Genomic DNA, 22,300 nt, shown 5'->3' on the forward strand with positions numbered 1-22,300 from the left:
GGCGCCGGCGCGTCAATCAACGCGTGCTGACTTGAGGCGCCGTCTCGTGTCCAACACTTTGTAGCCGCGACTTCAACGACAGATTGTAGTGCCAAGTTGTAGTCGCCGTCCAGCGTGGGAGCGGCGATGCACGCGGGCTGTGCCGCCCGGCTCAGGGGCTCATCACTTCTGGCGCGCGCGGGCCTGATTGCCATTTTGGGCAGCTGCCGCGCTGCTGCTGCCGCTGCTGCTGCTGCCGTGCCTGCGCCCCGCGCCGGCGCTGCGCTGCGAATACACGGCCTGCTCCCACCGCCGGCGCTGCTCTGCCTCCGTGCCCTCCTCTCGACCGTCCTCTCCACCACCTCATCCCCGTCTCGGCCTTCACGACCTCACGCCCGCCTCGCTCACGACCCCGCTCACGCTCACGACCCTCACGAATCACCCTTCACGACACCGCCGCCCAGCGCAGCTCTGGCCTGCCTCCACTCGGCCGCATCAACACAACCCGCTGCGCACACAGCCCCTCCGCCGTCTCGCCGGACCTTCTGCTGCGATGTGGTGAGTCTGGCACCGCGCCACCAGCGCAACTCGTCTCTGACGCTCCACTCTTGCTGCTTCTGCCACCCGTCAGGTGTGACAACTGCCTGCTCGGTGAGTGCGCCTGCGTGCGCGGCCTGCCAGGCTTGACCACGTCGCTGACCATGCCCCTGCAACGACAGTCTTTCCGCTGCGTGAGTCTGACGGTGGATTGGACCATACACAGAGGAGAAGGAGGAGACGCTGCGCGCGCTGCGCCGGCATCAACTCGCGGGGCCGCCGCTCCGTAGACTGCGACGCTCCAGCGCGTCACAGGGGCAGGGGCGCACTGGCGGTCTCAGGGGCAGATGCGCACGCAGAAAGGGCGAGAAGGGCAGGAAATGATGCTGGGCACGGCAATCCGGAGACACCGAGGGCGAGAACGGACATGTTCATGCTGGGGCTGGGACGCGACGCTGACACCGTCTCGATGTGTCAACAGGCCACGGCGCAATGGCGTGGTGCAGCCTGATCGCAGTGAGTGCTTCGCGCCACTGCATCCTAGCCCTGCGCTGACTCCATTGTGCAGCTTTACAACTTGGCCGGCTCGATCCTGCTCTTCCGCTCGGGCCAGTACCTCTTCTTCACGTTCCCGGAGTGCGTCCAGCCATGCGTCGTGTGCCGTGGGCCGTGGGCTGACCGCCGCGCAACCACAGATGGCAGATCTACGGTGGCATTGGCATGGCCGTCATGGCCATCTGCATCCTCAACATTGTCGGCTACGCAAACAATTCGTACATGTGGGCGCGCCTCTGCTTCTACCTCTGGCCCGTCATCCTGCTCGTCACGGCCGTGCGCGCCGGCTTCATGAGTGAGTGCCAGGCGATGCGTGGCCTCTGCCGGACGGCACCGCTCGGTCCATCTGCTGACACCGCACGCCGCGCAGTCTTCCAGCTCAACCGCGAGCAGAACAAGATCATCTGGGAGTGCAACAACGGCGGCCAGCTGTGGGGCGAGTCCGTCGAGAAGGGCTACGGCGAGGGCAGCGGCATGCCCACGGGCATGTGCAGCGCCGGCTTCCACAGCCTGTACATTGCGTTTGTCATGTCGCTCCTCGTCGACCTCGCGCTGCAGATCTACGCGTGAGTCGCCGCTGCACCTTGCCAACGACGAAGCAAACCGGCTGACCCGCGCACAGCTACTTCATGGCATGGCGCTTCATGAAGCGCATCGAGCACTACTATCAGCTCGTGCAGAAGAACCAGAGTGAGTGGCTCGGCTGGGGTGTTCTGACGGCGTTCGCTGATGTACTCGCTTGCAGACGTGTACGGCTAATCGCCCGACCACGGGTGGACTCGAACGGCCCACGAGCAAGCGCACGATGCTCCACTGCCCCCCAGCCTTGCTTCTCCCTGGGCTCCTTGCACATACACTCTGGAGCGAGACGTATGCGTGGCGCGCTTGCGCCGCGCTATCTGCTGCTCGCTAGCCTCTTCTCTTGCCTCCCTTCTCCGACTGCCCAGTCTCACCTTGCGTGCGCGTGACGCTTCGTCGCTGCAGCTTCCAAGTAATGCCAAAACTCCTGTTCGCTATCCCTGCCTTGGTGCGAGCTCAGGACCCTCTCGCGGCCGCATCGCGGCACGCAGGCGTCGCGCTGTCGTCCCGAAGTTGAGCTCGCCTGGCTTTGCACCACGTACGAGCGCTGAACCAGATGGCGGAGCGCTGACAGCTGTTGTAGTGACAGCCTCTCTGCCAGGGAGCGCTCACCTACGTGCTCCTCACCTACTGCTTCCTCCTCCCTCCCGTGCCATCTGCGCCCGTACCAGCATTTCTCTCCCTCTCTCTCACTTCGTGCAACCTGCGCTTCCCACCCCTGCGCCGTCCAAGCGCCAACATGCGTCACGTACCACAGACGCATAGCTGAGATGTGCTGGCATTGCTGCAGGCCGAGCGGCTCAGGCAAGGAGCTGGCCAAGGTAGTGGAAGAGGTACGGCGCTGAGTAGAGAGCATGTCAGCACGAGTAGCAGCGCTCCGGCACCGGGCCGGCTTCCAACCCGCAGCCTCATTCCTGCAGCTGTGCTCCTTGCTCTCTTCATTGCTGCACGCCATGAACGCCTCCACTCGTCGCTGTCTGCACTCACCAGCGTACAGGCCGGCGGCGTACGTGGCGAACGTCTTGATGGTGCCGTGCGCCTGCTGGCGCGCAGCGGCGAGCTCGAGGGCCGAGGGCGGAGCCTGGGGAGCTGCGACGCGGCCTTCGAGTCAGCCAGCAGGCAACGGTAGCTGATGCACGAGTGTGCTCACCGCCGAACATGCTGCTAAAGGAGGGAGATGGAGGAGGAGGAGGAGGAGGAGACGCGAGAGCTCAGCGCCGAGCGGGTGGAGTGGAGACTGCGCACGGCACGTGACGTCTCAGACGTGAATAGCAAATTGCCGCGCGCCCCTCTCTTGAGTTGTAATCTCGCACCGCCTCCTCTCTGAAATCTCGGCCCGCGACGAGAATGCTCCGGTCGCTCTGCCCCTCTGATGTCTCCCTCTGGACCGGAGCCGAGAGCGGCCCTCGGCAGCCGCCAAGCCGTCCCCTCGTGGCTCTGCAGCGCGCAGCACCAGGGGGCGCGAAGCCACGGCATGGCGCCGTGCAGGCCGCAGGAGCGAGGGGCGCGTGCGGCGATTTCTGGCGGCACGCTCGGCGAGATGCGCAGGCGTGCCTTGCAGCGCGCCGAGCGTGCGCGGGCGCCGGGCACGGGAGCAGTCTGAGTGTAGTGTGCTGCCGCCCGGCCGCCGGCCCATGCAGCGCTCGGCTGAAGGGGGCGCGAGAGCGGACATCGCTCTCGCCCCGCTCCGACGCCGGCGTCCGGCTCCCATCCACGCCCTCGACGCCCAGCAGCTCTCGTCTCTCACTACCACCACCACCTCGCGTCTGTCCCTGTGCCGTTCCATCTCTTGCTGCGTCTCCTGCCGCCGCCGCATCGCCGCACACTCCCTCCGGCTCGCCGCCGCGCCTCTCGCACCCTTCTCCTTCTCACCTTCTCGCCCACCCGACGCAGCTGCCCAGCATGGCGCAGTACCAGCGTCCGCAGGACATGTATGCCCACTCCAACGCCTCGCAGTTCGACGAGCGCTACACGGCGCCCGCACAGCCGCTGCCGCAGGGCGGCAGCAGCGGGCAGCAGGCCTACTACTCGCAGGGGCCGTACAAGCACGAGCAGGACCAGTACAGCTACGCCGGCTCCGAGACGCCCTACGGCGGCATCCCACCGCAGGGCAACACGTACCGCGACTACCCGCAGGGCGGTGCCGGACCCAATGCCGGTGAGTGCGCATCGCTGGGAGCACGGTCCGGTCGCTTGTCGCGTGGCGAGAGCGCGTTCGTTGTAGAGGCTCAAAGTGTCGCGCTGCACCTTGGTCCCGGAGCCCGGCATCCCGCTTTATGATGCAGGCTGTGACGTGCTGGTAGATCTTCATCATTGCTCGTCACGCAGCCGCGCGTCCAAGGAGGTTGCGTCGCGACATGGACGCGCACCTCGACGCGTCTCAGCGCTCGGTGGCGCGCATCCGCGCTCGTTGGTCTCTCGTCGCTTCTGCCTTGACGCTCGAGAAGGCATTGCCGGGCCTGAAGTCCGGATGGCTGGCCAGCTGGCTGTGCAGCTGGCTGTCTGGCATGCTCGCCACCTGGCGGACCCAGACTGCCGCGTCCGTTGTGGCAATGCGGGTTGCGGACGTCGAGTGTCTGCGGCTCTCTCCACAAGCTGCACGAGCTGCTCCTCGTGGAGCTCCGTTCTGGGAGGTGTGCTGCACACTAGCCATCCGCAGCTGTGCCGCCAGATGACTCGCGCGCGGCGAGGTGGCACGTCGCGCGAAGGTGGATGTGCCGCCACGCTCAGCACCCGGCATCGGAGGCTCGCTCTGCCATGCGCTGCGACGACCTCGTGGCCCACGCGCTGTTGGAGTGTCGACGGCAGGTGTCCATCTGCTGGATGCACATTTTCGTCTCTGCCTCGGTGGAGCGCGCTCGCCGCCGACGCACCTCCTGGCCTCCTGGCGGATGCGCGAGGGGGGCGGGTGGTTGTGCCGCGGCGGCGCGGGGCGGCACGGCAGCACGCGGCAGCGGCGCGCGTGTGCCTTGGCGGCCGAGGCGCCGCGCATCTCCGAGGCATGACGGGCGCGCGTGTCTGTGTGTCACGCGGGCGTCGCGCGACACTGGCCTTGTGCCTGCGCCTGCGGGCTGAGGCAACAGGTGATATTCGCGCCGTGCGCGGCAGACGAAACCCTGCAGCGCCAGATCGGCGCAGGCAGCCGAGCAGCGGCGGCAACGGCGCAGGAGGCAGTGCAGCGGCGCCCAGCGGCCGCCGCTCCTGACGCTGGGCAGCTACTTTTCGGGTGCGAGTGCCACCGGCCTGCTTCTGCTCCACCACCCTGTCCCGCTCCCTTCTCTTTCCTCGCACCATGGCCCGGGCCCACGAAGACGACACGCTCTTACCCTCCTCGCAACGCCCAGCACAAAATGCCGCGCAGAAGTACTCGTACGCGCCGCAGAAGAAGGGCGTGAGCAAGTGGATCAAGATCGGCATCCCGCTGCTGCTGCTCGTCATTGCCGGCGCCGTCGTCGGCGGCGTGCTCGGCTCGCGCGCCGCGAGCAGCAGCTCGAAGGGCGGCAGCAGCGCCAACGACAGCGAGACGAAGAGCACTTGGACGGGCTCCTCGAGCGGCGACAAGCCTGCGACGGCCGACGGCAGCACGCTCTCGGCCGCGTCGCAGGCGGCGCAGCGCGGCGGCGTCGACGACCTGACGTACCAGGGCACGGACCTGTACGGCAACCCGTCGTTCAAGGCCGCCGCCACGACGGGCTCGCCGACGTCGAGCGGCATGCCGGGCGACGGCTTCGCCGGCTCGACGTCGCAGCTGCGCTCGCACCCGCGCATCATGACCACCGCCGGCCAGTGGTCGTCGCTGGCCGACAAGATCAGCAAGGACGCCTACCTGACCGTGTGGAACGCGTCCATCTTCGAGAATGCTACGGCCTACTTCAACCTCCCGCCGACGGCCTACGACATCGACGGCGGCTTCACGGGCTCCGGCGTGCTCGACCCGGCGCGCGAGGTACAGCTGCGCATCAAGACGTTCGCCTACGCCTACCACATGAGCGGCAACAACACGCGCTGGCGCGACCGCGCCTGGAGCGAGCTGCAGACGGCCGCCGGCAACAACTCGCAGGTGCGCTGGGGCGCCGACGGCGACGGCGGCAGCCCGTGGAACGTCAACCACTTCCTCGACCTCGCCGAGGCTACGGCTGCCTTCGCCATCGGCTACGACTGGCTGTACGATGCCTGGTCGCAGGAGCAGCGCGACTCGCTCGTGCAGGCCATCGTGCAGAACGGCCTGACGTACGGCACGTACGCCTACAACCCGACGGACGCCAACGGGGGCAACAACTACGCCTGGTGGCGCACGACGAACGGCAACTGGAACTGCGTCTGCAACTCGGGCCTGCTGCTCGGCGCGCTGGCGATCCGCGACGTCGACACGTCGGGCACGGCGCAGTCGATCATCGACAGCGTCATCCCCAACATGCGCGACAACTGCATGCAGGGCGTGCTCTCCGACGGCACGTGGAGCGAGACGGCCAACTACTGGTACTTCGGCACGTCGGCCGCCGCGCGCGCCGTCTCGGCCCTCATCACCGCCACGGGCAGCGACCAGGGCCTGATGGCGGCGAACCCCAACTTCGGCAAGACGGGCGACTTCCACATGGCCGTGTCGGGCAACGCCGGCATGTTCTTCTACGGCGACAACGGCCCGAACAAGTACTCGGCGTCGGCCAACGGCATGTTCCTCTTTGCCAACCTCACCAGCCAGCCCGAGCACGCGCTCTTCCAGCGCGACCGCGCCGACGCGGCGGACCCGCTGTCCATGTTCTGGTACGACCCCTCGAGCAAGGGCGCCTTCTGGAACGGCCGTGCGCTCGACCAGTACTTTGACAACGAGCTCAGCGGCTGGGCGGCGATGCGCTCGTCGTGGACGGACTTCACGGGCACGTACGTCGGCATCAAGAGCAACAATCTGACGGGCCACCAGACGCACGGCGACCTCGACGTCGGCACGTTCGTCATCGACGCGCTCGGCACGCGCTGGGCCGGCGAGCTCGGCAACGGCAACTACCTCTCGCGCGAGTACTTTGCCTCGGAGCTGCCCGCCGCCACGCGCTGGCAGTACTACCGCCAGTCGAGCCAGGGCCAGAACGTCATCGTGCTCAACAACCAGAACATGAACCCGAACTGCGCGCCGGTGAACCGCTTCGAGACGACGGGCGCCACGCAGAGCAGCTCGGTCAGCTACACGCCGGGCACCGGCGATGTCGCCTACTTTGTCTCGGACACGAGCAGCGCCTACAACCTCACCGCCGGCACGATCAGCCGCGGCATCCGCATGCTCAACGGCCGCCGCCAGGTGCTCGTGCAGGACGACATCGGGCAGAGCGGCGACATCTCGCAGATCCAGTGGCGCGTGCACACCAACGCCTCCGTCGCGCTCTCGTCAGATCGCCGCACGGCGACACTGACGCTCAACAAGGCCGTCAACCCCAACGCGTACGGCGGCAACAACTTCGGCGGCCCTGCCACGCTCACGGCCAATTTCGAGACCAAGACGATGATCGTCAAGCTGCTCTCGCCCGCATCGGCGACGTTCGCCGCGGGTCCCGCGACGCGCATCTTCGGCACGGAGCCGGGGAACCAGCCGGCGGGCCAGGAGGCGGACCAGGACAATGTCGGCGTCACGGTGCTCTCCGTCTCGCTCAACGGCGGCTCGGTACAGAGCATCCAGGTGCTCTGGCAGCCGCAGTGGTCCAACCTCGGCAGCGCCGACAACGCCACGCCCAACAGCGTGCCGCTCTCGCAGTGGTCGCTCACGAGCCACAACTAAGCGTCGAGTCTCTCTTCGCCGCTCCGCTCCCGCCGCTGTCCCGCTGCTCTCGCCTCATCGCGCCGCTCTTCTCTCGTGCGACCCGTCACTCACTCCCCGCGCGGCGCTGGCCGTCCTGTCGCAACGCACACCACTCGGCGCGTGTATCATCTCTGCAGCTCTCCCTCTCATGTCTTCCCTTGTCCCAGCCCACCGGGCGCTCCTGCGGCGCCGCGACGACCACATACATCTCATCACAGCGCCGTCACGCGCGCTCTCCCTCATTTCAATGGACTCATACAGTACGTGCTTGTTCATTAGCGTGCGAGCGTGACGGAAGGACCAGCGTGAGACAGGATTAGAGGCCGCGGCGGGCTTTTCGGGCGTGGCTGGTGCGGGACAGGGACGAGAGCGCCGCAAGAACGCTTATGCGTGCTTGAAGCCGACGTCCTGCAGGCGGCATGAGGATCAGTCAGCTGCTCAAGACCACGTCGACAGGGGAGCGGCTCACCCAGCCGAGCTTCTCGAGCGACCAGCCCGACGCCGTGTTGTCCTCCTTGTTGTACGGCTGCAGGCAGAGGCGCGAGTGGCGCTTCTCGTCGTTCTTGTGGATGTCGTTGATGCGCTTGACCTCGGCGTCGGTGAGCTTGGGCAGCGTGATGTTGCCCTTGATGCGCTGCAGATCGAAGGACGCGTCAGCCGAGCACCAGCACGCGATCGGAGGGGCAGACTGACCTCTGCATTGGTCGATCTCGGGTTGACGGACACGCCGTTCGCCAGCGCCCACGCAAGGCACACCTGGCCAGCCGAGACGCCGTGTGCGTCGCCGATCTCGACGAGGTCCGCGTCCTTGAGGACGGTCTGGCCGTTGCCGAGACTGCGCCGCGTGTCAGCCGGAGGGTTCCAGCAGCGCACGGCCTGCACTCACGGCGAGTAGTACGACATGTGGATGCCCTTGGAGTGGCAGAACTTCATGAACGCGAAGTCAGGGTGGAACGGGTGGCCCTCGACCTGGCACACTGCCGGCGTGACCTGCAGCGAGAGTCAGCACAGAGTCATGCTGCACAGCCGCACCACGCACCTTTGCCGTCTGCAGCAGCTGGCCGAGCGTCTTGTGGGAGAAGTTGGACACGCCAATGGCGCGCACCTGCTTCGTCTCGAGCAGCTTCTCCATCTCCTCCCACACGTCGTTGAACGTAGGACCGTCGGGCGGGCCGTCGTACACGGTGCCGTCCTCCTTCTTGCCCTGCGGCCAGTGCATGAGCTGCGCCAAAGGTAAGCGGAGGCACAGTGCGGCAGGGCGTGACAGACGACACGCACGTAGAGGTCGATGTAGGTGCCGAGCTGCTTGAGCGAGTCCTCAAACGAGGCCTTGACGTCGTGGTGCATGGTGCTGGGCAGCTTGGCTGGGTGGCTGGTCAGCAAGAGGCAAGGCTGGCGCATGCATGCGGCGACGCACTCGTGATGAAGAGCTGCTCGCGCGGGATGTCCGTCTTGCGCACGCCCTCGCCGACGGCCGCCTCGGTGTTGTAGTTGTTCGCCGTGTCTGCGGCGGGTGTGAGCAGTGTGCAGCAGCGACGCAGCAGCAGTGCCACGCACCCAGCCCGCGGTAGCCGGCGGCCAGCGCATCGTGCAGGCCCTCGATGTCGGCCGTCTCGCGGCACTCGGGGCCCTGGAAGCAGCCGAAGAGCACGCCGGGCATGGCGACGCCGTTGTTGAGCGTAAAGGTGGGAATGTCGGCCATGGTGCGAGGGTGTGGGTGTGGTGGTGAGAGGCAGGCTGCAGAGGCCAGGAAGGGTCAGCGTCGGAGGGCCGTCGTGTTGGACGAGCAGGGCGGGACACCTCCACCCTGTGCATGACGCCCAGGCAAAGTTCGGGCGCGGCGGGGTCTGCTGGGCGCGGCGTGTGGCGCCGTGTTGGGCGGTGCGGCGCGCGTCATGGAGAGCTATTCGCGGCGCGATGCGAGGCTTCCCACGCTCATCCATCCCGCTGGTCTCTCTCGCGCTCCTCGGCCACGATGGCCGCCGCAGCAGCAGCAGCCAGCTCGCCGCAGCGTCCGCAGGCCGTGGCACGCCCCGTGCGCTGGCTGCTGCTCGCGGCGCTGGCCCACCGCTGCGCCGCGCTGCTCCTGCTGCTGCTCTTCGCGCACCTGCAGCGCCCCTTCGACGCCTCGGCGCCCGCATCGCCGGCGCCGCTGCTGCGCTGGGACAGCACCTACTTCCTCGCCATCGCGGCGCCACACGCCCTGCGCGGCGCACCGCACGGCTATGCCTACGAACACACGGCCGCCTTCATGCCCGGCACACCGGCGCTGCTGCGCGTCGCCGGCACGGCGGGCGGCCTTGCGGCGTGGAGCTCGGAGCGCGCCGCCTGGGGCGCCAGTCTTGCCTGTCTGCTCGCTGGTGTCGCCTGTCCAGCCCTGCTCTACCTGTGAGTAGCACGGCTGTGTGTGCCTGCCGGGTCTGACCCTCGTCCGCCACAGCCTCAGCGTGCGGCACTTCGCTCCGCGCTTCTCGCTGCTCGCCGCGCAGCTCTCCATCCTCGCGCCGGCACCTATGTCGCTCGTCACGCCGACGCCCGAGGCGCCCTTTGCGCTGCTCTTCCTCGCCATGTGCCTGCTGCTGGCACCGCCCACAGGAGCACGCGCCAGTGCACCGCTGCTTAGAGTCGGCCGCTTCGTTGCAGCGGCACTGCTCGGCGCAGGTACGACGGTGTTCCGCGCCAACGGCATGCTCAGCGCCGGCCTGCTGCTCTGGTCGTTACTGTGGGACATGCCGCGAGGCTGGAGCGTACGCACGGTGAGCATACTCTCTGCCGCTCTTGGGTGTCGCATCTCACCTCCTGGCCGCCAGCTACCGCGCTTTCTCTTGGTGCCGCTGGCCTTTGCGCCCGTCGTGCCGTTTGCCCTGATGCAGGTCTGGCTACACGCTCGCATGTGCCATGCACCAGCGGACGAGGGCCTGTTGTCGCAGATGAGCAGCAGCCTCTTCGCTGGCTCGAGCGAGGGTGCTGAATGGGCTGCGCCCGAGTGGTGCTCCGGCTGGCGTGGTGCCTACGGCAGCATCCAAGCGCGCTACTGGTGAGTGCCTTCGCCGACGCAGAGAGCAGCAGGGCGCTCATGACCTGCACAGGAACGTCGGCTTCCTGCGATACTGGACGCCTGCGCAGGTGCCCAACTTTCTGCTGGCTGCGCCGGTCCTCGTGCCGCTGCTGCACTACCTATGGCGCTACTACCTCAGTGCGCCACAGCGGATAGCCAGCCGCACGCTACTGCCCTTCCTGCCGGCGTCGGCCGTCGGCTCGTCGAGAAACAGCGCACTGCTGCCGGCGTCGGCCTTGCCGCTCATGCACCACACGCTCATCTCGACGGGGCTGCTGCTCTTCGTGGCGCACACGCAGATCGCACTGCGCTTGTGTGCCGCTATGCCGGCCGTCTGGTGGGCCTTTGCCAGCTGGCTTGTCGAGCCGGCACGCACGCAGCCGAGCGACAAAACGAGTCTGGACAAGCGCTCCTCGTACCTGCTGGCTTGGCTGGTACTGTGGAACGTCGCCAGCCTGGTGCTGGGCGCTGGCTTCTATCCGCCGGCCTGAGGTGTCTCGCCTCGGTCAATGCAACACGTCACACACAAGGCGACACGCAATCGGCTGCGATTCGTGCGATGCTGCATAGGCAGGAGGTACATGCTGGGTGTGGAGGCTGCGCATGAGAGCTGTATAATGTATGGGAGCGAAAGAGAAGAGAGTCGGGAGAGAGGAAAGGCAAGATGGGCGGTGACAGGCCCACCTGCGGCGACTGGCCGTCCAAGAGAGGCCCGCCGCGATGGTGCCGTCAGAGAGAGGAACACCTTTCGATGGGGAGCGCACTCGCGAGGGTGCGCTGACCGAGCAGGAGCGGTCGAGAAGGCCGGAGAGCGCAGAGACGAGCCGTGTGTGGGTGGAATCGAGACGGCATAAGGGCCGGGCAGAGCGCATGTAGGAGCTCGCATACGATAGGCGTAGAGGAGGCCAGGACCGAAGAGAGTGAGGAATCCGGAGAGTGGATGCGGCTGGAACGATGAAGGCCGGATCGCGAAGAGAGACGAGGGGATGCGACGAGTTGTACAACAGCGAGGGAGGACCGGCAGAGGTGCTGGTGGAGATGTGTGGGGTGACAAGGAAGCGAGATCGAGCGGAGACGACGCAGAGTGCGATAGCGCTGCATCAGAGGAGGAGCCTGGAGTCGGCGTGGACAAGAGTGCCCTCCGGTCATGCCAGGACAGCCGTGGCGCTGCTGGTAGCCACCGGCTCGGCAGGCGACGGCGACGAGGCCGCGGCCTGCTTCGTCTCGCTGCTCTGCGCGGCGCCGTCCTTGGCTGCTGCGCTGGTCGGCTGCTCCTTCTCCGCAGGCTTCTCCTCGCTAGGCGCGGCAGCCGCCTCCGGAGCCGGCTCGGGCTTCGCCTTGACGGGCGCCGGGGCCGAGAGGATGGCCGAGAAGTTGGCCTTGGTGGGCGCGGCGCCGTTCGTCGCAGCGCCACTGCTTGCCGGAGCGGCACCGTTGGCTGCCGCGGCCGGCGCAGCAGTCTGCGGGTTCGGCGAGATGGGCAGTGCCGGGAAGTCGTTCACCGTCGGCACGCGCTGTGCGGCAAGCTTGCGCGACGTGTTGCTGGCCTGGGCGGCGGCAGCACCGTTGCTCTGCTGAGCACCGCCGTTTGCGCCATTGCGAGGCGCCTGGCTGGCGCCATTGGCCTTGGACGCCGGAGCGCGGGCCGGAGCACTGGCGTTCGCGCCATTGGCGCTCTGGCCCTTGGGCGCTGCCGGGCGCGAGGCACCTGCAGCCGTGCCATTCGGCGCGCTGCTGGACGAAGCGCCGTTGGCAGCCTGGGGCTGGCTCGGCGCCTGGGCCTGCTGAGCAGGTGCGGCGGCGGGCTGCGACTGAGCCGGCGCATCCGATTGGGCAGCAGACTGCTGTGCCTGGCTCTGGCTCTCCTGGGCCTGGGCTTGTGCCTGCGGCTGCGGCTGCGCCTGCGGTGCCGACTGCGATGCGCCGTTGGCACCTGCGCTGGCGTGCACCTTGTGAGGCAGCGCGCTCTTCTTGGCCTGCGGTCCAGTGGGAGGCGCGAATGCGCCAGGTCCGCCGGAGGGCGTCGCCGGCAGAGCAGCACGGCCCTTGATCGGGCGAGGGCCATTCGGTCCGGCAGCGCCGCCGGCGGCCTGGCCGCGCGACGACGAGTACGAGCGCTGCTGCGCCTCGAGGCTGCGTGCATCAGAGCCGTCGGGCATGATGTGCGGGAAGCCGCAGTCCTCGCCGAAGCGGCAGCGGCCGACGTTGAAGAACATGCACGGCGGGCGGGCCGAGCCATCGCGGCTGCGGCTCGAGCCCTGGTACGGCACGGCACCGCGGCGGCTCTTGCCACGGAACGAGGGTCCCGAGCTTGCGTGGCCGTTGCCGTTGCTCATCGTCATGCCGCTGGCATCGACGGCCGGCGCCGGGCCTTGTCCGGGCTGGAACGGCACGGCGTGGTGGTGCAGGAACGAGTTGAACGACTGGCGCCGGTGGATCGGGCGGCCCTGGCTGTCGACCTGGGGCGCGGAGGCGGCGACCTCCTTGCTCTCCTCTGCCTTCTCCGCAGGCGTCTCGTCGACCGCCGGAGGCGTGACGGAGCCACCGGCCTTGGGCTCGCTCTCGGCGGCCTTGGTGGACTCCGCAGCGCTGGTGCTGGGAGCGTCCTTGGCCACGGGCGCGTCGCCATCCTGCTGCGGCGCCTCGGTGGTCGAGGCCTGGGCCTCCGACTCGGCACTCGGCTTAGCCTGCTGCTCGGCGGATGCGGCAGCGGCCTGCTCGGTGGGTGCCGGCGACTTGGTCTGCTGCGACTCGGCCTGCTGGCTCTGCTGCTGCTGCTCCGCAGCGGCGTCAAAGTGGTGCGGCGAGAAGGGCTCAGCCTGCGGCGCGAGATGGTGCTGCGCCGGCGGCTGCACACCGTGCAGGTGGCTCGGCTCGCCGTGCTGGCCACCGGGCAGCGACACGTGCGGCGGCGGCGGGAAGTGCATTGGCAGCGGCACGCCGGCGGGCGAGTACTGCATGTGCGGGCCGGGCGGCGGCATCGGGTAGAACTGCGGCGGACCGTACGGCGCGTAGGCGTATCCCGGCGGCGGTTGGTAGTACATGGGCGCGCCGCCCTGGGCGCCCTGCTGCGGTGCCTGTGCGGCATCGCGACCGGCCGGCGGCTGCTGGCCGTGGTGCGAGCTGGACGGCGACATCGGACCCGGCGGCGGCGGCAGCGCGGCCATGGGCATCGGGTGCGCAAAGGCGCACTTGTCGCCGTAGCGGCAGTTGGGGAAGTTGCGGCATGGGATCATGCGCGCGACCTCCGGCGGCGGCAGGTTCGCTGCCGAGTCCTTGCGCCCGTGCTCGCCGTTGCGCCGGCCGCCGTGCGGCGCAGCGCCGCCCTGGTGGTGGTGCTGGGCGTGGTGGTGGTGCGCGTAGCCTCCGTGCGGCGGCTGCGGCTGCGCCATGGGGCCCGCCGGCTGGGCCTCGTAGTAGTAGCCCTGCGGCGCGCCGTTGGGGTACGGCGCCATCATCGGGTACGCGCCCTGCTCGTAGCTGCCGTAGCTGATCGAGCCGTCGGGCAGCTGCTGGCCGCCGTGTGCGTCGACGGGCGCAGCGTGCTCCGGCACGGCCTCGGCAGCCTGCTCCTCGCCCGCCGGCTGCGCCTCGGACGAGAGCGCAGCGGAGACTTCTGCGCTCAGCTCGCCGAGCTCAGCCGTCTCTCCGCGTTCAGCACCTGAAGGAAAAGCTGCATCAGCATGTGTCCTCTCCATCTACCGTGCACAATTGCGAAGATCGCCCTTCGCTTGCTTCGAGGCTTCGAGTGTCATTTCGCACGAACACGCCGTCGCCAGCGCCTGGGCTGCCTTTCCTGAGACCAGCAAGCGGGCGCACTGCCGATCAGAACGCTCCATAGAGATCTCCGATGCCCTCTAGGAGCCAGCATTCGCTGTCACCTCCGATGCTATCTTCGCCAGCCGAAGGCCGGGTAGAGCAGCGTCTGCGCATCGAGGCGCAGTGCAGCACCCGCCTTCGCCCACGGCAAAGACTCTCCAACTGATCACTCACCACGCTGGAGCAGCTCCTTGACCGCCTCGGCCTGTCCCGCGGCCGCAGCCACAGCAAGCGGCGTGCGCTGGTCGGCATCGCGCGCCGCAAGCAGCTGCGGCTCGGCCTCGAGCGCCTGGCGCAGCGCCTCGACGTCGCCGGCACGGGCGGCGTCAAAGATGGGAGCGGCCATGCTGCAGCGAAGGCGAGCGGCCGGGATGCGATGCGAAGAGCAGGCAGGCGAGGAGGCGGCCGGCGTGTGGGCAGAGCTGCACACGCGCGGGCGGCAGGAAGAACGCGGACGCAGCAGCGGGCGAAGAGGGCAGGCGCGGGCAGCTGCGGCGGCAACAAGGAGCGTGAAGGAGCAGAAGAGGGCGGCGCAGAGGGAACAGAGAAGCAGCGGCAGGGCGGCAGGAAGAGGGAACGAGGGTGAGAGGATGGGATCCGAAGCGGAGCAGCAGAGGCAGAGCAGGCTGCCCGCCGGCCGAGCCATGATGAGCCGCCCGTCTGAAGAACCGGCGCCGCCGAGCCGCCAAAAAGCAAAAGCCCTAGCAGGCGCCGCGCGCCGAGAAGATCCGATGCGCCGCGTGCTCCGCCGGCCGCCGCTCGCTCGCAGACGCAGCAGCCACTCGACTGAAGACTGCGCATGCAGCTTCGGCTACGCTTACTGCTGGCTGCGTCAGTAGAAGCCAACAGCCTGCGGTGCATTCCGAGGCCCTCGCTGCAGAGCTGCGGGAAGCCGCGCCGGTTCTTCACAGCGCATCGGTGCGGCGCTCACTCTGCTCAGCGCCGCACCGAACAGCCCAGCGGCATCGCGCTCTCTGCTCCCCGTCTCATGCAGCAGGCGTGATGGGACTCACTGCATGCCGCAGCGGTGCAGGCTGTGATTCTCTGCGCACGACCCGCGAGTCTGCCAAGCGAAGCCTCAAGAAGAAGCGGCGCTTTCGAGGAGGGCACGTCGCGCGCCGCACACGCGGCCGCAGCTGCGGCACCCGCTCGCACACGCGGCTCCGAGTCCCGGCGCTCCCACGCCGTGCGCTTATCGCTGACAGCCGTCAGCCGTCGAGATGGCGCCTCTGCTGGACGCTCAGGAGGGCCACTCGGCTGAGAGCATACGGAAGGGCGTGCAGACACGGCTGTCTGCAGTGTTCGAAGCGCAGGCCTCGCGGTGGCCACCTGCGAGCTCGTCTTTGGACATTCGGTCGGGCGAGCTCGAGAGCCGCGGGACGTGGCTGCGCACGTGACGTGCACGGCTGGGCCAGCCATGCTGCCTCCTCCACTCCGCCGCTGCTGGCTTCTCACTCTCACTACCCCGCACTGCTCCCACTCCTCGCTGCCATGCCGCCCAAAGCCCGGCGCCGTGTGCCGCGACCATCGCCCTTGCCTGCGCTGCAGGCGCCCGTCCTGGCCATCGGCCTCGAGGGCAGTGCCAACAAGCTCGGCTGCGGCATTGTGCGCCACAGCCCCGACGGCAGCGTCGACATCCTCTCCAATGTGCGGCACACGTACGTCACCGAGCCCGGCACCGGCTTCCTGCCCGCCGACACGGAGCGCCACCACCGCAATTGGCTCGTCAGGGTCGTCGAGGAGGCAGTGCGGCGCGCCGGCGTGCGCGTCGAGGACTGCGCTTGCGTGTGCTACACCAAGGGTGCGTAGGCAGGCAGCAGTGCGGCAGGAGGAAGAATAGCGGCAGGCCGTGCAACAGTAGCAGTGACAGCAGCTGTAGCGGAGGTTGCACGACCACCGTTTCGCCTTGAACGCTCACGCTGCTCGCTCCAGGACCGGGCATGGGTGGGCCACTGCACTCGGTGTCGCTCGTGGCGCGCACGCTCTCCTTGACCTATGCGCTGCCGCTCATTGGCGTGAATCACTGCGTGGGCCACATCGAGATGGGCCGCACCATCACCGGCGCACAGAACCCGATCGTGCTGTACGTCTCGGGCGGCAACACGCAGGTGATCGCGTACTCGGCGCAGCGCTACCGCATCTTCGGCGAGACGCTCGACATTGCCGTCGGCAACTGCCTCGACCGCTTTGCGCGCATCATTGGGCTCAGCAACGACCCGAGTCCTGGGCAGAACATCGAGATCGAAGCGCGCAAGTGAGTGCAAGTCGTGTGCATGGCTCGGGCACCGGCGCTAATGCAGGCTTTGCAGAGGCAAGCGGTTATTGCCGCTGCCATACGCGACCAAGGGCATGGACGTGTCGCTCGGCGGCATCCTCGCGGCAACCGAGGCGTACACGCGCGACAAGCGCTTCCGGCCGCTGGAGCGACGGCACGACGCACCGACAGAGGACTGGGGTGCCAAGGCCAACGGCACGACGTGGAGCGGCGACGGCCGACACGTGGTGAGCGCAGAAGAGGCCGACGCGCTGCCGGCGCAAGTCGCCGAGCTGGCGCTCGACAAGGACGCCTCGGAGATCACGCCGGCAGACCTCTGTTTCTCGCTGCAGGAGCACATCTTTGCGATGCTCGTCGAGATCACCGAGCGGGCCATGGCGCACGTCGGCAGCAAGGAGGTGCTCATCGTCGGGGGCGTGGGCTGCAATGCGCGCCTGCAGGAGATGATGGGTGTCATGGCGTCGGAGCGCGGCGGCAGCGTCTTTGCCACAGACGAGCGGTGAGTCTGCGCACACTCTGGAGGGAGATGCTCAGGTGGCTGACAGTGCGTGCAGCTTCTGCATCGACAACGGCATCATGATCGCGCATGCCGGCCTGCTGGCACACCGCATGGGCATCGAGACGCCGCTCGAGAAGAGCACCACGACGCAGCGCTTCCGCACCGATGCGCCGCACGTCACAGTGGGTCGCTTGTTATGCTGCCTCAGGTCCTTCCTCACACGCTCTTCACATCAGTGGCGCGCATGAGTTGCGCGGCCCGCTGCTCGGCTCCACGACTCTGCTGTTCTCTCTCACTGTACGACACACGCATGCAATACCCACGCCGACTCTCTCTACGCACGCCGAGCACGTTCGTGCAAGCTGACATTCCATAGACACGAGTCTTCAGGACCGATGAGGCGCGCTGAGCCTACTTTGACTCTGACTCCTCGTCGCTCCGCGTGTGCGTGCCGCAGAAGACGCCCGTGCCGGCTGCGTTGTAGCTGCAATCGGGCCGAGCTTAGCGGGCGCCTCAAGCGTCAATGCAAGTTGCGGCTTACCAGCACCAAGGTCTCCAGGCGGGACCGGGCGGGCAGCAGCCTCGACCCTTCTCCTGCGCGTCGAGAGCGAGCCGTCAGTCTCGCGTACGAGCTGCACAGCCGTTCGAACTGCGACTCACATCGCGTGGCCGGTACATGACGACGTTCTCGCAGTGCGGCGGGCGCTTGTCCTGCGGCACCTGGTCCTGGGCGCTCACGCAGCCGAGCAGCGCAATGATAGCGAGCAGCACGAGGAGCACGGGCGCGCCGACGGGTGGCGCCACGGGTGCGGTGGTGGGACGTGAACGCTTGATCTGCATGGTGGCGTGTTGTTTTGGCGGGCACAGAGGGAGAGCGAGCGAATGAGACAAGGGAGAGAGAGACAGAGAGTGGAGGGGAAAGAGGAGACAGCTGGTCCATGAGGATGGAGAAAGGAAGGGGATGGGCGGCGTCGGCCCTTCTTGTACCTTTGCCGCCGGGCGTCGGATCGTCAGTGCGAGCGCTCGCCATCTGCAGACCCCGCTGCTGGCCAAGCCGCCCCGTTTCCCTAGTGCCTCCCGTCTGGACTAGCGCTCCATCCGTGATATCGACCACAAGGACAGCACGTTGCTGTCTGCACCGCGGCACTGCATCACGCGCGGGAGCGGCAAGGAACAACTCCGAGAGCTAATGAGGGCCCGGCGAGCAGCTGCCTGTCGAGTCGGCCCTCATGCGCCGTGTGAGCCGGCTGTCACTGAAAGACGCTGAGCTGCGTTGCCTCACCTTTGAGCTTGGTCTCATACAGCCCAGGCTAGCGCGCTTCGCGAGCGTGCGCGTTGGCGAGAACAAGGCAAAGCGCGCTCTTGTTCGCACGCGCCCTTGAGCAACCTATGCGCGCATGGTGCCTATGCTGTCGCGAACAAAGGCAGCCGGCATCTGCTGCGCAGTGCTGCAGCATGCGCAGCGGGTGGCAAGTACGCAGCACCAGGCCCGAAGGCGCTTCTCACAGGCGATGTCGTCGGCATGACAGGACAGGGCGATGGCCGCCGGCATGTGTATGAGCTGCTGCACAGGAGGATGGAGCAAGGTCGTGGTCTCCTGTGCCTGAGCGCAGGCTCGCACGCCTCGGCCATCTCCGACCCTGTGCGACTCTTTCTGTCACACTCTGATGCGCACTGGCGTCTGCGCGAGGGTCAGCAGGACTGCTCAGGAAGGCACCGCCAGCAGCAGGGCCACGGGGACGTGCATGCATGCAAGGTCACGGGCTCTCTTTGTTTCGTTTTCGAGGTATCTGTACATAGCAGCGGGAGCGGCGCACACGTCATCCGAAGCGAGTCGGAGCGGCACGGCTGTGTATGGTAAGGGCGCGGCGGTACAGTCGGGTGCAGGTCGGCTTGGACAAGGCTTACTCCTCGCGGTCACGCTTGAGGCCAGCAGCAGCGGCGGCAGCGCCGTTGACGGCGGCCGCAGCAGGCTTCGAGGCCACGGCGGGAGCGGAGGCGGGAGCAGCAGCAGCAGCAGCGACAGGCGCCGCAGTCTCCGTGCCCACGCCGCGCGGAGCGAGGCCGCTATCCCGCGAGCGCGGCACGGTGGGCTGCTGTGCTGTGGAGGGAGTGGCCGTCGCGGTGCCGTTCGTCGTCGGATTGCGCAAAGGTGCGGCCGAGACGCCAGGCGCGACAGGCTGGCCGTTGGCGAGAGGCGCACGGGCGGGCTGTGCAGCGTTCGGGGCGCGCACGCCGTTTGCGGCCGTCTGGCCGTTCATCGTAGGGCGCGGGATGTTGCCGGGACCCGGAACGATGCGCGTGGTGCCGGCGACGTTGCGGCTGGGACCGGCAGCGGCGCCGTTGCTGATGCCAGCGGGCATGCCCGGCGGCTTCTGGTCAGGCTTGACGTGGATGAGGCCCTTCAGCCAGCCGTTCTCCGTGCGCAGGCGCTCGTTCTCCGTCTCGAGCTCGGCGACACGGGCACGCAGATCGCGCGACGTGGCCTCGAGCGCGGCCTCGCGCTGCTTCTTCTTGATACGGAAGCGAGCTGGAGCGGTTCGAGTGTCAGCGATAAGCTCTGCGGCGCGTCCTCCGCGACGAGCAACGGAAGCCACACGCGGCACAGCACTCACCACTGGCGGCCGTGTTTCTGCGGCGCTTGTCCTCCTCAATCGCAGCACGGTTCGCCTCAGCATCCGCTTCGGGGTTGCCCGTGTCGATGAGACGCAGAGGCGGAATCTCGTCGCGCGCAAGCGCACGGTCGGCCGCGTTGCGCGCACGCTCCTCGGCGCTCTCGTGGCGGTCCGACGCCTCGGGCGACGCACGCATCGACGCGTCGCCGTTTGGCTCGGCATCGTCGACAATCTCGTCGGAGTGCGATGCGGCACGCGAGTGACCACGCGAGGCCACCTTCTTCTTCTTGCTGCTGCTGTTAGCGCCGGCACCCGCCGTGCTCTCGAGCGACGTGTCGTGCGAGTTCTCGGCGCTCGGCGCAGCAGCGGCAGCGGCGGCAGGCGCAGCCACGGGCGTGAACGTCGGTCCGACCGTGGGCGACAGCGCGCCGTTGACCGGTGCAGGCTGTCCGAAGCCGGCAGGCATGGTCCAGCTGTGCAGGCCCGAGCCGAACGTCGCGAGCGACGGCGCCGGTGCGGCCTGGTGCTGCATGTGGTTCACCGCAGGAGCAGCAGGCGCCTGAGGCTGGCCGAAGGCTGCGGCGTTCTGCGCGCCGTTGAGCTGGCCGAGCAGCGCCGCAAGCTGCGGGTTGAAGGCAGCCATGTTGCCCAGGCTTGCCAGCGCCAGCGGGTTCGAGGCGAGGAGCTGCTGCAGAGCCAGGGCGCTTGCGAGGTCTGGGCCACCAGACGGCGGCGGCGGCGGCGACTGCACGTGGTGTCCGTGATGCTGCTGCTGCTGTTGCATCTGGTGCTGCTGCTGCTGCGCCGGCGCCGGCTGCTGCTGAGGCTGGTGCTGGGGCTGCTGCACCTGCTGCTGCTGCTGGTGCTGCGGCTGGTTGAACATGAGCGCCTGGAACGGGTTGGGCGCGTTGCTCATGCCGTTCCAGAACTGCGGCGCTGCAGCCGCTCCGGCGCCCTGCGCCAGCTGCGCCTGGAAGTGGGCCGCCATCTGCGCCTGCGTGGCCTGCATGTGCTGGATGTTCTGCTGCTGCGCCGGCGTGAGGTGCGCGTACGGCGACGGCTGCTGGCCGCCGTGGTTCTGCGCGTGCTGCGGCGCCTGCTGTCCAGTGGTGCGCGGCTCGCTGTCGCGGCCATGCATCTCGAAGCCCGGACGGCGAGCCTCGTCGGCACGCGAAGAGGGCGGCGCAAAGTAGTGCTGCTGCTGCGCGAGCAGGCTCTGCTCCTGGTGCTCGCGGTGCGTCGGGTCGTCGCGCATCTCACGGTCGCGTGCGGCGAGCGCATCCGCGGCGCGGCCCGAAGCGTGAGCCTGCGCACGACGGCGGTCGGCCTCGTCGGCCTCGCGGTCAGCTTTCTCCTGGTCCGTCTCGCGCCTGTTGTCCTTGTCCTTCTCCTTGTCATCCTCCGCAAGGAGAGCATGGCCCGTCGGGCCGTCGAAGCTGAAGTTGGCGTTCGTCCACAGCGCCAGCTGCTCGGCGAAGCTGCCCTGCGCTAGCAGCCCGGCATCTTCGTCTCCTCCGGCGCCCGCACGGCTGCCGGCAGTGGGCGCAGGCCCGCCGATGTCTGAGCCGAAGCCGTCGAGCCCGCCGAGCAGGCTGTCGGTGCGGCCGCGCGCGCCGTGGGCGCTGGACGAGCCGCTGGCATTCGCACCGGCAGGCGAGTTGGCCGGCGGCGAGGCGAACTGGTTGAGGCCGAAGAGGAAGCTAGACGGGTCGTCGAACGGCATGCTGGCCATGGATCCGGCGGCCGAGGCCGGGCGGAAGGGTGCAGGTGCAGACACGGGCTGCGGCAGACGGCGCGGCGGCTCAGAGGGCAGCGCGCGGCCGTGAGAGAAGCAGGCGAGCCAGCGGGCGTCGCTGCTGCTGAGTGTGAGGTGTGTGCGCCGCGCAGACGAGCGGCTGGGATGGATGAGGAGAGGACGGAGAAGCGGCTGATGTGAGAACGCGGGCGTGTGACTCTGATCGGCACGCGCAGCCGCGCGCAAGCGCGAGGCGGCGCAGAGCGGGCAGCGCGCGACGAGCGGGCGGCGCGGGCGAGCGTGTGAGAGGCGCGGCGGCGCGGCGGCTCTGCCTGCATCCAGCGTGCCGCCGGGCGCCGGCCTTGCATCCCTGCGGGCGGTCAGTACAGCTGCACGCGATGGGAGGGCACCTCGCCAGTCTCCTCCTCCGGCGCCAGATTCAAGCATTAGCCGCCGCGAGTAATGCGCCTGCAAGCGGAGTAAGCACGCAGCACGCCAGCCGCAGCATCGCGCCGCCCACGGAGCCGTATCGCCGTGCTGCTGTGCTGCCTCGCCTCGGCCAGCACCATCTGCCACCAGCACCAGGAGATCAAGCGTGCGCTGCGCGCTGCGTTCGCCCGAGGCCGGCCGGCCGTCTGGGGCATCTCGACGGGATTGCCGCTCCTCCTCGGTGCCGCAGCGAGGCGCTCTTCTCGTCTTGATGGGCACTTGAGGCGTGCACTCCGATCGTTGAGCAGCACTTCAGGCACTGTCGGCCAGCGCAAAGGAGGCTTGCACAAGCACAAGGCAGGTCAACAAGAAAGAGCGCATCGCTGCACGCTGCGGCGCGCTTGGGCAGGCGCGGCTGCGTAAGTCCGGGCT

The 22,300-nt window shown here is 68.2% G+C and overlaps 9 protein-coding genes across 9 annotated transcripts; 4 read left to right on the forward strand and 5 right to left on the reverse strand.

The window, feature by feature from the left end:
* Positions 1 to 286: 286 nt before the first annotated feature.
* FA09DRAFT_332134 (hypothetical protein) lies at positions 287 to 2,087 on the forward strand. The gene is made up of 9 exons (XM_025743330.1): positions 287 to 537; positions 611 to 630; positions 699 to 710; positions 998 to 1,032; positions 1,085 to 1,152; positions 1,212 to 1,366; positions 1,442 to 1,637; positions 1,694 to 1,761; positions 1,817 to 2,087. The coding sequence occupies exons 1-9, from the start codon at positions 533 to 535 to the stop codon at positions 1,828 to 1,830; spliced, it is 573 nt and encodes a 190-aa protein (XP_025595774.1). The 5' UTR covers positions 287 to 532; the 3' UTR covers positions 1,831 to 2,087.
* A 363-nt stretch (positions 2,088 to 2,450) lies between these two features.
* FA09DRAFT_341140 (hypothetical protein) lies at positions 2,451 to 2,810 on the reverse strand (the record flags this gene model as incomplete). Its single annotated transcript, XM_025744405.1, has 3 exons — positions 2,451 to 2,491; positions 2,638 to 2,739; positions 2,801 to 2,810. The coding sequence occupies 3 exons, from the start codon at positions 2,808 to 2,810 to the stop codon at positions 2,451 to 2,453; spliced, it is 153 nt and encodes a 50-aa protein (XP_025595775.1).
* A 544-nt stretch (positions 2,811 to 3,354) lies between these two features.
* Positions 3,355 to 7,658, forward strand: FA09DRAFT_332136 (hypothetical protein). The gene is made up of 2 exons (XM_025743331.1): positions 3,355 to 3,808; positions 4,995 to 7,658. The coding sequence occupies exons 1-2, from the start codon at positions 3,553 to 3,555 to the stop codon at positions 7,415 to 7,417; spliced, it is 2,679 nt and encodes an 892-aa protein (XP_025595776.1). The 5' UTR covers positions 3,355 to 3,552; the 3' UTR covers positions 7,418 to 7,658.
* A 30-nt stretch (positions 7,659 to 7,688) lies between these two features.
* Positions 7,689 to 9,230, reverse strand: FA09DRAFT_332138 (Aldo/keto reductase). Its single transcript, XM_025743332.1, has 8 exons — positions 8,996 to 9,230; positions 8,856 to 8,942; positions 8,717 to 8,802; positions 8,478 to 8,660; positions 8,325 to 8,428; positions 8,132 to 8,273; positions 7,908 to 8,072; positions 7,689 to 7,846 (listed from the first exon to the last, which is right to left on the reverse strand). Exons 1-8 carry the CDS (start codon positions 9,138 to 9,140, stop codon positions 7,823 to 7,825), a joined length of 936 nt encoding a protein of 311 aa, XP_025595777.1. The 5' UTR covers positions 9,141 to 9,230; the 3' UTR covers positions 7,689 to 7,822.
* A 151-nt stretch (positions 9,231 to 9,381) lies between these two features.
* FA09DRAFT_362867 (hypothetical protein) lies at positions 9,382 to 11,276 on the forward strand. The gene is made up of 4 exons (XM_025745521.1): positions 9,382 to 9,826; positions 9,879 to 10,194; positions 10,249 to 10,475; positions 10,528 to 11,276. The coding sequence occupies exons 1-4, from the start codon at positions 9,414 to 9,416 to the stop codon at positions 10,985 to 10,987; spliced, it is 1,416 nt and encodes a 471-aa protein (XP_025595778.1). The 5' UTR covers positions 9,382 to 9,413; the 3' UTR covers positions 10,988 to 11,276.
* Positions 11,277 to 11,641: 365 nt separating this feature from the next.
* FA09DRAFT_341144 (hypothetical protein) lies at positions 11,642 to 14,661 on the reverse strand (the record flags this gene model as incomplete). The annotated part of the gene is made up of 2 exons (XM_025744406.1): positions 11,642 to 14,157; positions 14,490 to 14,661. 2 exons carry the CDS (start codon positions 14,659 to 14,661, stop codon positions 11,642 to 11,644), a joined length of 2,688 nt encoding a protein of 895 aa, XP_025595779.1.
* A 789-nt stretch (positions 14,662 to 15,450) lies between these two features.
* FA09DRAFT_322587 (peptidase M22, glycoprotease) lies at positions 15,451 to 17,438 on the forward strand. Its single transcript, XM_025741058.1, has 5 exons — positions 15,451 to 16,116; positions 16,248 to 16,569; positions 16,625 to 17,089; positions 17,145 to 17,271; positions 17,326 to 17,438. Exons 1-5 carry the CDS (start codon positions 15,807 to 15,809, stop codon positions 17,335 to 17,337), a joined length of 1,236 nt encoding a protein of 411 aa, XP_025595780.1. The 5' UTR covers positions 15,451 to 15,806; the 3' UTR covers positions 17,338 to 17,438.
* Positions 17,439 to 17,500: 62 nt separating this feature from the next.
* Positions 17,501 to 17,929, reverse strand: FA09DRAFT_341146 (hypothetical protein; the record flags this gene model as incomplete). The annotated part of the gene is made up of 3 exons (XM_025744407.1): positions 17,501 to 17,573; positions 17,631 to 17,683; positions 17,750 to 17,929. 3 exons carry the CDS (start codon positions 17,927 to 17,929, stop codon positions 17,501 to 17,503), a joined length of 306 nt encoding a protein of 101 aa, XP_025595781.1.
* A 907-nt stretch (positions 17,930 to 18,836) lies between these two features.
* FA09DRAFT_347112 (hypothetical protein) lies at positions 18,837 to 22,249 on the reverse strand (the record flags this gene model as incomplete). The annotated part of the gene is made up of 4 exons (XM_025744793.1): positions 18,837 to 19,619; positions 19,705 to 21,809; positions 21,960 to 22,146; positions 22,189 to 22,249. The coding sequence occupies 4 exons, from the start codon at positions 22,247 to 22,249 to the stop codon at positions 18,994 to 18,996; spliced, it is 2,979 nt and encodes a 992-aa protein (XP_025595782.1). The 3' UTR covers positions 18,837 to 18,993.
* Positions 22,250 to 22,300: the final 51 nt, after the last annotated feature.

The sequence above is a fragment of the Tilletiopsis washingtonensis genome (assembly GCF_003144115.1).
Source record: "Tilletiopsis washingtonensis strain MCA 4186 unplaced genomic scaffold FA09scaffold_22, whole genome shotgun sequence".
Taxonomy (NCBI): domain Eukaryota; kingdom Fungi; phylum Basidiomycota; class Exobasidiomycetes; order Entylomatales; genus Tilletiopsis; species Tilletiopsis washingtonensis.

Excerpts from the sequence above, each read along its gene's own strand:
- FA09DRAFT_332134 (XM_025743330.1), top strand. Across the intron at positions 1,153-1,211 it reads CTCTTCTTCACGTTCCCGGA|ATGGCAGATCTACGGTGGCA; the intron begins GTGCGTCCAGCC and ends GCGCAACCACAG. Across the intron at positions 1,638-1,693 it reads CTCGCGCTGCAGATCTACGC|CTACTTCATGGCATGGCGCT; the intron begins GTGAGTCGCCGC and ends ACCCGCGCACAG.
- FA09DRAFT_332136 (XM_025743331.1), top strand. The coding sequence starts at position 3,553 with ATGGCGCAGTACCAGCGTCCGCAGGACATGTATGCCCACTCCAACGCC. Across the intron at positions 3,809-4,994 it reads CGGTGCCGGACCCAATGCCG|CACAAAATGCCGCGCAGAAG; the intron begins GTGAGTGCGCAT and ends CGCAACGCCCAG.
- FA09DRAFT_332138 (XM_025743332.1), bottom strand. The coding sequence starts at position 9,140 with ATGGCCGACATTCCCACCTTTACGCTCAACAACGGCGTCGCCATGCCC. Across the intron at positions 8,429-8,477 it reads AGCTGCTGCAGACGGCAAAG|GTCACGCCGGCAGTGTGCCA; the intron begins GTGCGTGGTGCG and ends CTCTCGCTGCAG. Across the intron at positions 7,847-7,907 it reads CGCTCGAGAAGCTCGGCTGG|GACGTCGGCTTCAAGCACGC; the intron begins GTGAGCCGCTCC and ends TGCCGCCTGCAG.
- FA09DRAFT_362867 (XM_025745521.1), top strand. The coding sequence starts at position 9,414 with ATGGCCGCCGCAGCAGCAGCAGCCAGCTCGCCGCAGCGTCCGCAGGCC. Across the intron at positions 9,827-9,878 it reads TGTCCAGCCCTGCTCTACCT|CCTCAGCGTGCGGCACTTCG; the intron begins GTGAGTAGCACG and ends CGTCCGCCACAG. Across the intron at positions 10,195-10,248 it reads GAGGCTGGAGCGTACGCACG|CTACCGCGCTTTCTCTTGGT; the intron begins GTGAGCATACTC and ends CCTGGCCGCCAG.
- FA09DRAFT_322587 (XM_025741058.1), top strand. The coding sequence starts at position 15,807 with ATGCCGCCCAAAGCCCGGCGCCGTGTGCCGCGACCATCGCCCTTGCCT. Across the intron at positions 16,117-16,247 it reads TTGCGTGTGCTACACCAAGG|GACCGGGCATGGGTGGGCCA; the intron begins GTGCGTAGGCAG and ends TGCTCGCTCCAG. Across the intron at positions 16,570-16,624 it reads ATCGAGATCGAAGCGCGCAA|AGGCAAGCGGTTATTGCCGC; the intron begins GTGAGTGCAAGT and ends CAGGCTTTGCAG.